Source organism: Salmo salar, chromosome ssa13 (genome assembly GCF_905237065.1).
Source record: "Salmo salar chromosome ssa13, Ssal_v3.1, whole genome shotgun sequence".
Classification (NCBI taxonomy): Eukaryota; Metazoa; Chordata; class Actinopteri; order Salmoniformes; family Salmonidae; genus Salmo; species Salmo salar.
Genome location: NC_059454.1, coordinates 25,896,578 through 25,908,725, shown reverse-complemented (window position 1 = coordinate 25,908,725; position 12,148 = coordinate 25,896,578). Strand labels below are relative to the sequence as shown.

The following is a 12,148-nucleotide window of genomic DNA, read 5'->3' as shown; positions in this document are numbered from 1 at the left end:
GGAGATGACATTTCAAATATGAAGAATTTAAGACTTTTGCAGCTACGTGTACAGTATATATAGTATATTCAGGTAAGTCTAAGGTTGACAAGCGTTACTCACAGCAGAGCCAGTTTCTCCAGAACGACCACGAGGTCCAGGGGGTCCGAGGGGTCCAGGCTGACCGTTAGATCCATCCTTACCAGCGGGGCCGACTGGGCCAGGGGGTCCCTGAGGAGATGGATAGGGTGGGTCAGTCATGGCTCATACATATGGATGCTAGCATAGCATGAATACATGTAAGTCTCCCTTTAGTGTTTGGTTTCACATTGTTTTAAACTTTTACCTGATATATTGTTTTTGTTCAATTGTTGTTGATTATGTGTGAGAGTACTCTCTCTTTAATTCAAGAACAACCTGCTTATCGGACATTACAAATTTAGCATTTATCTCACTTTGGGTAAAAATGATTCACGTTGTAGTGGCCAGCCCTTTCCTCCTCTTTATCATGTAATTCGTCTTAATGGATTATTTTAAAAGTAGTAACCTCTCCTGTCTGTCTTCTACTCTTCCATAGCATGTTGTAATCATAAAAGCATTAGCCTTCCTTGTTATCATAGAATAGGCTAATTAAAAACACAGTGGCTATTTCCGTCCTCCTCTTTATCATGGTGTTGGAGGATTATAACTAGATTATAATTGGTGTTGGTGGATTATGACTAGCCTGTGCCCCTCATTATCATAGCATGGGATAACTACTGTATAGGAGTAGTCTCTATTTGTCTCATCAGAGTATGGAGGGATTAGAGAAGTGTTCTGTCCTCTCCACCTCTTCTTCTCTTTCGTCTGGACTCACCTTAGCGCCACTCGGTCCGGCAGGTCCAGCAGCTCCCTGGTCTCCAGCGGAGCCCTGTTAAGATAATGACGACAGGAAGTCAGGGAACAGAACTTTTTCCACATTGAAAGTCAAGCATTCTAGTTCTATGCAGATAGAGCGGTATAATAACTGGTGCAGTGTGGCCAGAGGATTTGGGTGACTTACTGGAGGTCCGGGAAGACCCTGCAGACCGGTGAAGCCACGGTGTCCCTTCTGTCCCCTCTCTCCTGTCTCGCCAGCCTCTCCCTTGTCTCCACGGGGTCCTTGGGGTCCCTGATGTAGAGAGGCAGAGAGTGTAAATCAACTCAGTGTGCCAATGCAGGTACAGCTACAGTAGGTACAGTTTATTAGAGAATGGTATGTGTGTTTCACAATGAGGAACATTGACACTCACAGCCATTCCTCTAGCGCCAGCTGGTCCAGCGGGTCCGGCAGGTCCTTGAGCACCCTAAAAACAAGAGTGAGGTTCTTCCATTAGACAGGCTAACAACAACCTAAGTACTATCAATTACAAAACACCAACATTTCTCTCATTCATATTGTGTGTAGTTTTGTAGGGGTACTCACTCCCTCTCCTCTGTCTCCCTGCTTGCCCAGGGGGCCAACAGGGCCGGGGGCACCTGGAGCGCCAGGGGCACCAGGTGCACCTGCAGGACCAGTGTTACCACGCTCACCCTACAGGTGGAGAGAAGATCATAGGATATAAGGACATTTCAAGAACATTTGATATCTTATCCACCAATTGGACTGATTGGTTTGATTGGTGTATAATGCAGGTAAGTAAGCATCTCAGCAAACCAAAATTGGTTCTGTGAAAGTTCCTGAAACATTTGTTCGGATGCGGCAAATATTCTCATAACACAAAAACGGTCCAGTTGGGCTGATGATTATACGATGTTTGTATAAAACATTTGTCTGATGTTGCAAGAACGTTCCCAGAACACATTTCATTCTTTACTGGTACATTGTGTTGTTACATTACCTGGAAATCTAATGAGAACGTTTGGAGAATGTTCTGTGGTGGTTGTTACAGATGTTATGCACAACATTTTTGTGAATGTTAGAATATTTAATTTAAAACATAAAAAAACAAAAACATTTTGTGATCAAAAACATTATTTGAACGTTTTTGTGATTATCATCCTAATGTTAGATAAACCCTAACTAGAACTTAATGGGAATCTTAGCGAATGTTCGCACTTTGCTGGATTTCACTCCAAGGTCTACTACACAGTGTTTTATTTGTCACATGCACCGAATACAGCAGTTGTTGTCTATACCTGCTGTATTTGGTGCATGTGACAAATAACATTTTATAGAATAAAATACAATTTGATTTGGAGTGTCTCACCTTGACTCCGGTGGATCCATCTCTACCAGGGGGCCCATCAGATCCAGCGTTGCCCTGTGAGGTAGAGACAGAGATTTAATCAATACATGAAATGTATTGGCTTCCAGTCGTGAAGTAGCTGCCACAGCAAACGTTTGGGATCCATGGGTTAAGGGTGCTGTAGAAATACAGATGACTGTGGTTGCTGTTGGCGTTTGCAATTGACTATGGTTGTGTTTTTTGGTTTTCTGTTGTGTCATTGTTTGTTTTGGTTATTGTTACTGTTGTGGTCATTATTTACATTTTTGTTTTGTGGTTATTGTATGTGTGTGTGGAGGGGTGTTCTTGTTTTGGAAAGTTGCTGTTGTTGTTATGGTGATTATTGATGTATTTTTATGTTGTTGTTGTGGGTGTTGTTGTTTATGTTGCTGTTGTCGTTCCTATGGTTCTTGCAGTAGCTCAACCCAGAGGTGTAATTATATTGGCCAGCTGGTGGCACTATAGTGCAGCTATGGCCTTTATCCCAGTGATTGCTGCGTGCAGCTACAGTGGCCTATATTTGTTGTTGTTGTGGTTTATATTGTTGTTGTGGCTTGTGTTGTCGTGGTTTAGTTCTGACCTCTCTTCCGGGCTCGCCAGAAGGTCCCGACAGTCCAGGAGGCCCCACAGGCCCAGGGGGTCCACGGTCACCACCAGCACCAGGAGCTCCCTGCTTACCGGGCTCTCCCTGGGACACACAGATCAGTGAGTACGTGTCAGACGTCATCACTATAACCACAAGGACGTAACATTTGACTAGTCAATGGGTTAATGGACTTAACTATTGATTTGCAAGCAAAGTAGGACTTCAGCAACTGGCTGAAAGTCCCTATGTGGGAAAAAGCAGCAAAACCCCAATAGAAAGTCTGTTGTATGACGTAGTATGATGGAAATTAAAGTTCTGAATGCATCTCCCTTACAGCCAATTAGTCACTGAGTGATTTACTTCTTTGTGACAGTTTTAAGGAGGAAGTAGTCTGGATGTTGATCTGTCATATTGAACGTATGTGGATATCAGGACTCTGTGATTTAACAGTCGATCACTCCAGGCATCGCAGATATGATATTCTGGTAAATATGTTGCTTAGTTACCACTCAATGGTGCAGGACTAGTGGGAGTTATATGAACCTGGATTTAAAGAGAGCTTAACATACAACTGGACCAGTAAGAGCAATGGTTCCGTAACAATGACCTGGCTTTCAAGTTCATAGCCTACTGCAAGTGTGGTAGTACTATCGGGGGTGAGATACTCACAGAAGGACCAGGAAGGCCAGGGAAGCCCCTCTCTCCACGCTGCCCAGGCAGACCAACAATACCACGTGACCCAGCCAGACCCTGGGGACCTGAAGGACCATCAGGACCCTAGAGATAGAGAAGACGATAGGTCAGTTTAATACATTGACTTCACAACTTCAGTTCTAGCTCATTGACTTCACAACTCCAGTTCTAACTCATTGACTTCACAACTCCAGTTCTAAATCATTGACTTCACAACTCCAGTTCTAGCTCATTGATTTCACAACTCCAGCTCTAGCTCATTGACTTGACAACTCCAGTTCTAGCTCATTGACTTCACAACTTCAGTTCTAGCTCATTGACTTCACAACTCCAGTTCTAACTCATTGACTTCACAACTCCAGTTTTAGCTCATTGACTTCACAACTCCAGCTCTAGCTCATTGACTTCACAACTCCAGTTCTAACTCATTGACTTCACAAATCCAGTTCTAGCTCATTGACATCACAACTCCAGCTCTAGCACATTGACTTCACAACTCCAACTCTAGCTCATTGACTTCACAACTCCAGCTCTAGCTCATTGACTTCACAACTCTAGCTCATTGACTTCACAACTTCAGTTCTAGCTCATTGACTTCACAACTCCAGTTCTAGCTCACTGACTTCACAACTCCAGTTCTAGCTCATTGACTTCACAACTCTAGCTCATTGACTTCACAACTCCAGTTCTAGCTCATTGACTTCACAACTCCAGTTCTAGCTCATTGACTTCACAACTCCAACTCTAGCTCATTGACTTCACAACTCCAACTCTAGCTCATTGACTTCACAACTTCAGTTCTAGCTCATTGACTTCACAACTCCAGCTCTAGCTCATTGACTTCACAACTCTAGCTCATTGACTTCACAACTTCAGTTCTAGCTCATTGACTTCACAACTCCAGTCCTAGCTCATTGACTTCACAACTCCAGTTCTAGCTCATTGACTTCACAACTCCAGTTCTAGCTCATTGACTTCACAACTCTAGCTCATTGACTTCACAACTCCAGTCCTAGCTCATTGACTTCACAACTCCAGTTCTAGCTCATTGACTTCACAACTCCAGTTCTAGCTCATTGACTTCACAACTCTAGCTCATTGACTTCACAACTTCAGTTCTAGCTCATTGACTTCACAACTCTAGCTCATTGACTTCACAACTCCAGTTCTAGCTCATTGACTTCACAACTCTAGCTCATTGACTTCACAACTTCAGTTCTAGCTCCATTGACTTCACAACTCCAGTTCTAGCTCATTGACTTCACAACTCCAGCTCTAGCTCATTGACTTCACAACTTCAGTTCTAGCTCATTGACTTCACAACTCCAGTTCTAACTCATTGACTTCACAACTGTAGCTCATTGACTTCACAACTTCAGTTCTAGCTCATTGACTTCACATCTCCAGCTCTAGCTCATTGACTTCACAACTCTAGCTCATTGACTTCACAACTCCAGTTCTAGCTCATTGACTTCACAACTCCAGTTCTAGCTCATTGACTTCACAACTCCAGTTCTAGCTCATTGACTTCACAACTCCAACTCTAGCTCATTGACTTCACAACTCCAACTCTAGCTCATTGACTTCACAACTTCAGTTCTAGCTCATTGACCTCACAACTCCAGCTCTAGCTCATTGACTTCACAACTCTAGCTCATTGACTTCACAACATCAGGTCTAGCTCATTGATTTCACAGCTCCAGCTCTAGCTCATTGACTTCACAACTCCAGTTCTAGCTCATTGACTTCACAACTTCAGTTCTAGCTCATTGACTTCACAACTCCAGTTCTAACTCATTGACTTCACAACTCCAGTTTTAGCTCATTGATTTCACAACTCCAGCTCTAGCTCATTGACTTCACAACTCCAGTTCTAGCTCATTGACTTCACAAATCCAGTTCTAGCTCATTGACATCACAACTCCAGCTCTAGCACATTGACTTCACAACTCCAACTCCTGGTCATTGACTTTACAACTCCAGTTCTAGCTCATTGACTTGACAACTCCAGTTCTAGCTCATTGACTTCACAACTTCAGTTCTAGCTCATTGACTTCACAACTCCAGTTCTAGCTCATTGACTTCACAACTCCAGTTCTAGCTCATTGACTTCACAACTCCAACTCTAGCTCATTGACTTCACAACTCCAACTCTAGCTCATTGACTTCACAACTTCAGTTCTAGCTCATTGACTTCACAACTCCAGCTCTAGCTCATTGACTTCACAACTCTAGCTCATTGACTTCACAACTTCAGTTCTAGCTCATTGACTTCACAACTCCAGTTCTAGCTCATTGACTTCACAACTCCAGTTCTAGCTCATTGACTTCACAACTCCAGTTCTAGCTCATTGACTTCACAACTCCAGTTCTAGCTCATTGACTTCACAACTCTAGCTCATTGACTTCACAACTTCAGTTCTAGCTCATTGTCTTCACAACTCTAGCTCATTGACTTCACAACTTCAGTTCTAGCTCATTGACTTCACAACTCCAGTTGTAGCTCATTGACTTCACAACTCCAACTCTAGCTCATTGACTTCACAACTTCAGTTCTAGCTCATTGACTTCACAACTCCAGTTCTAACTCATTGACTTCACAACTCTAGCTCATTGACTTCACAACTCCAGTTCTAGCTCATTGACTTCACAACTTCAGTTCTAGCTCATTGACTTCACAACTCCAGTTCTAGCTCATTGACTTCACAACTCCAGTTCTAGCTCATTGACTTCACAACTCCAACTCTAGCTCATTGACTTCACAACTCCAACTCTAGCTCATTGACTTCACAACTTCAGTTCTAGCTCATTGACTTCACAACTCCAGCTCTAGCTCATTGACTTCACAACTCTAGCTCATTGACTTCACAACTTCAGTTCTAGCTCATTGACTTCACAACTCCAGTTCTAGCTCATTGACTTCACAACTCCAGTTCTAGCTCATTGACTTCACAACTCCAGTTCTAGCTCATTGACTTCACAACTCCAGTTCTAGCTCATTGACTTCACAACTCCAACTCTAGCTCATTGACTTCACAACTTCAGTTCTAGCTCATTGACTTCACAACTCCAGTTCTAACTCATTGACTTCACAACTCTAGCTCATTGACTTCACAACTTCAGTTCTAGCTCATTGACTTCACAACTCTAGCTCATTGACTTCACAACTTCAGTTCTAGCTCATTGACTTCACAACTCCAGTTCTAACTCATTGACTTCACAACTCTAGCTCATTGACTTCACAACTCTAGCTCATTGACTTCACAACTCCAGTTATAGCTCATTGACTTCACAACTCCAGTTCTAACTCATTGACTTGACAACTCCAGTTCTAGCTCATTGACTTCACAACTTCAGTTCTAGCTCATTGACTTCACAACTCCAGCTCTAACTCATTGACTTCACAACTCCAGCTCTAGCTCATTGACTTCACAACTCCAGCTCTAGCACATTGAAATGAAGTGATAGACAATCAAGGTGGCTGAGTTGGTGTTACTAAGCCTACAAGGGGTAAAAGGCTGGGTGGCGTTTCCTCCATGAGATATCATATAAGAGTGGAGGGGGAAGACTCACAGGGAGACCATCCCCTCCAGCATCTCCCTTCTCGCCAGGGGCTCCAGCAACTCCACGCAGCCCAGCGTCTCCCTGTCTTCCTGGGGTTCCAGCATCACCACGAACTCCCTTAGGACCGTCTTTACCAGCAGGACCAGCGGGGCCAGCAGCACCAGGGTTACCCTGAGAGAGGGAAACAGAGAGATGCAGCATATTTCAGTCACACAGATATATACAGGTAATCTGAATGAAAAGGTGACTTTCTATTGTCTATGGATACTTGTGATGATGTGATACTCACGTTAGGCCCGGGAGAACCAACTCTTCCAGCAGCACCAGGGAAACCAGTAGCACCCTACCAACATGAGAGAGGGACAACACAATATTTCAGTAAAAGCAATTACAGAACATAGCATTTTATATTGTCACTTACTATTGGGTAATAATCTCTTATCATTGGAACTGTTGACTTACAGAAGCCCCCTGGGCACCACGAGCTCCTTTAGGTCCAGAAACACCAGTGGGACCCTGGAATAAAAAGCAACCAGAAACACAATTAAACAAAGAAACAAGAACAAAGAAACAAGAAGTGCATCAATTGTATTCTCAAATACTCTCCATTTTATTATAGATTATAGAATGGTAATGTCTTGGGCAATAAGACATCAGTCTCTGGGACATACAGCTATTTCATATCTCAAAGTTAATTTTGAGGGGTACCTACCACAGGTCCAGGGGCCCCAGAGGGTCCTTGAGGTCCATGGGCACCACCATCTCCCTTCTGTCCAGCCTCGCCTAACTCTCCCTTGGCTCCAGGCTGACCATCTGCACCCTGGAGGATGGAAGATGCAGGTCAATAAAGATCCAATGTTTTATATGGATTAGATTATTGTTTGCATTGAAATTGATGTGCTTAATGTGGTTCTACTCACAGGTGGCCCAGCGAAGCCAGCAGGCCCGGGAGGACCACCCTCACCACGGTCACCCTACAGGAAGAGAGAATAGAGAAGGGCTCAAAACAGATACCACAGAGGAAGACATTCTAACTGTACATGTATGTGTCCCTGTCCATCAAGTTGCAGGTGCAGTGATTTAATGTGAAGGAGGCTACAGTATACTCAAGAAGTTAAACATTTTGTGATGAAATTCATTCTGAGGGATTCAAGATGGTGTACTTGGAAATTATTTTACTATTCATAACTGTATATGCTGGGAAACTTGGATAGTGAGTGGTCTTTGAATCAATATGAACGGTATCTTCAGATCAAAATGTCTGGAGACTTTGACTAAATATTTGGATCTGTAGAGTTCTACATTGTTTCATGGCAGGGTCTGGTTCTCTAGTTTCTTCCTGCTCTCTGTGCTGTAGTGAAGGTAGTTTGCACTTTGTACATTTCAAACCTGGGCATGTTGACAACATGATTGATTTAATACAAATCTAAAAACGGACCATATGAAACCGGAGGCGGAGAGATATAACTTACAGGAGCACCACGGGCACCAGCAGCACCAGTTGGGCCAGAAGGTCCACCCTCACCCTGAGAGGGAAGGAGAGAGGAATGACAAACCCATACTGTACACATACAATACATTACAATCATCTGTCAAATAAATATTAGACCATACACCTAATAACAGGTGAATTTTGTCATTCTTATGGTAATTCTCACCTTTATGCCGTTGGGACCAGCTGGGCCAGGAGGACCAATGGGACCAGTCAAACCCTGAGGGAGAGGAGAGAAGAAAGATGGAGAGGAGAGAGATAGAGTTATTATCGACCTCACTTGGGGTCATTGGATCATTGTATTTTAATATGCTGACAGACTTGGCACAGAAGAGTGTGGCTATGTTCCCTGTTTCTGCTGAGTACTCACTCTAGAACCGTCTTTTCCAGAAGCGCCCTCAGGTCCTTTCTCTCCATTGTCACCCTGTAAGACACAGAAAACCATGGTATGTATCTAGCAGACATCATGATATAACCTTGCAATCCACCGTCTAGTTTTCTACGACTATGATTAGAGTATATTTTTTAGGGTTGTTACTCACTCTGTCACCCTTGGCGCCGGAGATTCCACCAGCTCCCCTCTCTCCTGGCATACCCTGCAGACCTGGGGGTCCCTGAGCTCCAGCACCACCAGCTGGCCCAATGGCTCCCTGTCAGAGAGGAGGAACATGGATTTAGAAGTTGGCTGATCACACTTTCTGATGTTTCTCTCTTCAGTAGTGGCATTGTGATTGCCAGACTATAGGGACTGAGAAGTTCTCCAAGTGCTCAATAAAAGCAGAAACTCTTATTGAAGATGAGGTTGGCCGAAGGGAGTGGCTCTTAACCTTCGGTCCATCACTTCCGGGAGTTCCAGGAAGTCCACGAGGTCCCTGCAGACCCTGAGGTCCACCACCGCCTCTCTCACCAGGGAAACCACGCTCGCCCTATAAGGGAACAGAGAGACTGGAAGTGTGAGGCAGAAACAGGGAGGACTACAGATGTAAAGGTTTGACAAGTAGATGGCGGTGGCTATGTAGATGATTATGGCAGTAAGAGAGAAAAACATCTATATCAGACTTATTGTAGAAATGAAAACTCACTCTAGGTCCAGTGGCACCAGCAGCACCAGCCTCTCCAGGAACACCCTACAGAGTTAGGAGAGAGACATTGTAGCTGCATATTTTTACAGTAGATAAATAATACCTTTTAGAATACAGCATGTGCTTGTGTTTGCTAGTATAACTTGATCAGGATAAAATGCTGAGGTGTGTGATAACAAATGGACATGAGTAACATGGTTAGATGTTCCTAATGTGTTCAATCAATCAGGGACCTGGACAGGCCTGGTGGGTTGCTGTGGCAGTGTGGACACTCACCGCATCACCAGGCTTGCCTCCCTCTCCTGGGGGGCCAGCAGGTCCGGGCAGACCCTGCACAACAACACAAGACAGTCAGTGACTTCCTATGACATCATAAAAAATGGACATCAATTTATTCCGAATGGAATCATTTATGTTCTAGCCAATCCAGAAAAGTAAGGTGAACTCACCTGGAAGCCTGAAGGTCCAGCAGCTCCTTGCTCTCCTCTCTCTCCAGCAGGTCCCTAGGATGGAAGCACCTCAGATGATCAAAAAAGGTGATCAAGTGACTGACACAGCATTAGCACCCTGTGGAGCTGTGTGTAAGTTTGGGAATGCCATTGCATTCTCATGCTCAAAGACAGATGCTAGCTATTACAGATACTATGGCTACACTTATATTATGGGTGCACCAAATAAACTGATTATATTACTATGGAGTGCAGTTGTCATGTCTAAAATAGATGTCTCCTTAAGAACTGTCTAAAATACTTTATATGTCTGTCAGAGGTTGAACACTTACAGGAGGGCCGAGAGGTCCAGCAGCACCAGTCTCACCATCTTTACCAGCCAGACCCTGTTCAGAGAGAGAAAATGTATCAGTTCTTCATGAACCACCACAGCAAAGGAAAGGATCGGTGTCAGATCCTCCACTGTTTAATTTCTTGAAACTTTGTGGGGGTTAAACACCAAAATTGCACAGATGTTAATAACTCAACTTCGCTAAGACCAAGGGATACAGGAAGGTCATCTAAAAGGTTAATCTACTTACTATCAGACCTTGACGACCCACAAGACCCTTCTCTCCTGCCTTGCCAGGCTCACCCTGTTGAAAGAAAAACACACTGGTCAGTCACAGAGAAGAAGCATGGACATCAAGTGCAAGGGGAATTAATGGGGACGTTTACATAGTTATTTTCCTGTACTGTCAGATACTGTCTGTATCTGGTGCTGGAGGCAAATCTACAGGCAATTTCTTTCCTCTGGGTATCAAAACATTATTGGAATCCCCTGTGACACTTACATTGGCTCCCTTTGGTCCAGGGAATCCCATCACACCAGGTTGGCCACGGGCTCCCTGAGGACCAGGTGGGCCGGGGCGACCGTCCTCACCAGCAGCACCCTACAGTACCACACACCGAGAAGAGAGGAGCAAGTCAACATCACTCGAGATTTTGTATTTTTTTGTATTTTACCCCCCTTTTCTCCCCAATTTCGATTTTGTCTCATCGCTGCAACTCCCCAACGGGCTCGGGAGGCGAAGGTCGAGTGATGCATCCTCTGAAACATGACCCTCCTAACCGCGCTTCTTAACACCGCCTGCTTAACCCGGAAACCAGCAGCACCAATCTGTCGGAGGAAACACCGTTCACCTGACGACCGAGGTCAGCCTGCTGGCACCTGGCCCGCCACAAGGAGTCACTAGAGCGCGATGACCCAAGTAAAGCCCACCCAGCCAAACCCTCCCCTAACCCGGACGATGCTGGGCCAATTATGCACCGCCTATGGGACTCCCGATCACAGACGGTTGTGATACAGCCCGGGATAGAATCCGGGTCTGTAGTGACGCCTCTACCACTGCGATGCAGTGCCTTAGACCGCTGCGCCACTCGGGTGGTCCCTCCAGTGAGATCTTGTACATCTTATACATCTCATGGGTTTAGAAAGGAAAACTCTGTATTACTGCACCAAATCTTGGTTAATTGTATGGCAAAATGTTTGAGTGGAATACAGTATGTGGTCTAGACGGGGAAAGAGGCATACTTACACCAGGACCAACTTTGCCTTGAGGACCAGCATCTCCAGGGCGACCAGTAAGACCCTGTGAGCATCACAAACAATGAGAGAGTGTCAACCCAATACATGAAGGCTGACATGCTGAGCCACAGCTCTTGTTCTGGCTGGTTGTGATGATGGATGTGGTGGGGACCTGAGGTACTACTACTCACTCTGGCTCCAGGAAGACCAGGCTCTCCTGTGCGGCCGGGGTCACCAGTGCCTCCCTTAGGCCCACCCACGCCGGGAACACCACGGTCACCAGGGGCTCCCTGTGGAGGAAGAGTGGAGAGAAAGAGAGGTATTAGTGTTATGCATTCATCATTCAAGCTTAAACAACATTGTTTATAAACTGTGACTGGCTATTGTATTATATAGCTGCTACAACAGGATACCAGCAGTACAATATAACAGGTTTGGTTGTTTTGAAACTACTCAGCGGTCTACAACGACATCTTACAGTTAGGGACTC

At 44.7% G+C, this 12,148-nt stretch overlaps 1 protein-coding gene across 1 annotated transcript in view; it reads right to left on the bottom strand.

The window, feature by feature from the left end:
* LOC106566709 (collagen alpha-1(II) chain) overlaps positions 1-12,148 on the bottom strand; it is a 28,872-nt gene that overhangs the window by 3,409 nt on the left and 13,315 nt on the right. The window contains exons 24-49 of the mRNA XM_014135018.2: positions 11,850-11,948; positions 11,669-11,722; positions 10,925-11,023; positions 10,673-10,726; positions 10,424-10,477; positions 10,092-10,145; positions 9,919-9,972; positions 9,643-9,687; positions 9,388-9,486; positions 9,103-9,210; positions 8,931-8,984; positions 8,727-8,780; positions 8,541-8,594; positions 7,989-8,042; positions 7,781-7,888; positions 7,531-7,584; positions 7,358-7,411; positions 7,078-7,239; positions 3,481-3,588; positions 2,806-2,913; positions 2,208-2,261; positions 1,424-1,531; positions 1,251-1,304; positions 1,022-1,129; positions 836-889; positions 103-210 (exon numbers count right to left, since the gene is read on the bottom strand). Of these exons, the coding sequence (XP_013990493.1) occupies positions 103-210; positions 836-889; positions 1,022-1,129; positions 1,251-1,304; positions 1,424-1,531; positions 2,208-2,261; positions 2,806-2,913; positions 3,481-3,588; positions 7,078-7,239; positions 7,358-7,411; positions 7,531-7,584; positions 7,781-7,888; positions 7,989-8,042; positions 8,541-8,594; positions 8,727-8,780; positions 8,931-8,984; positions 9,103-9,210; positions 9,388-9,486; positions 9,643-9,687; positions 9,919-9,972; positions 10,092-10,145; positions 10,424-10,477; positions 10,673-10,726; positions 10,925-11,023; positions 11,669-11,722; positions 11,850-11,948 (2,016 nt within the window). The remainder of the gene's footprint in view (positions 1-102; positions 211-835; positions 890-1,021; positions 1,130-1,250; positions 1,305-1,423; positions 1,532-2,207; positions 2,262-2,805; positions 2,914-3,480; positions 3,589-7,077; positions 7,240-7,357; positions 7,412-7,530; positions 7,585-7,780; positions 7,889-7,988; positions 8,043-8,540; positions 8,595-8,726; positions 8,781-8,930; positions 8,985-9,102; positions 9,211-9,387; positions 9,487-9,642; positions 9,688-9,918; positions 9,973-10,091; positions 10,146-10,423; positions 10,478-10,672; positions 10,727-10,924; positions 11,024-11,668; positions 11,723-11,849; positions 11,949-12,148) is intronic.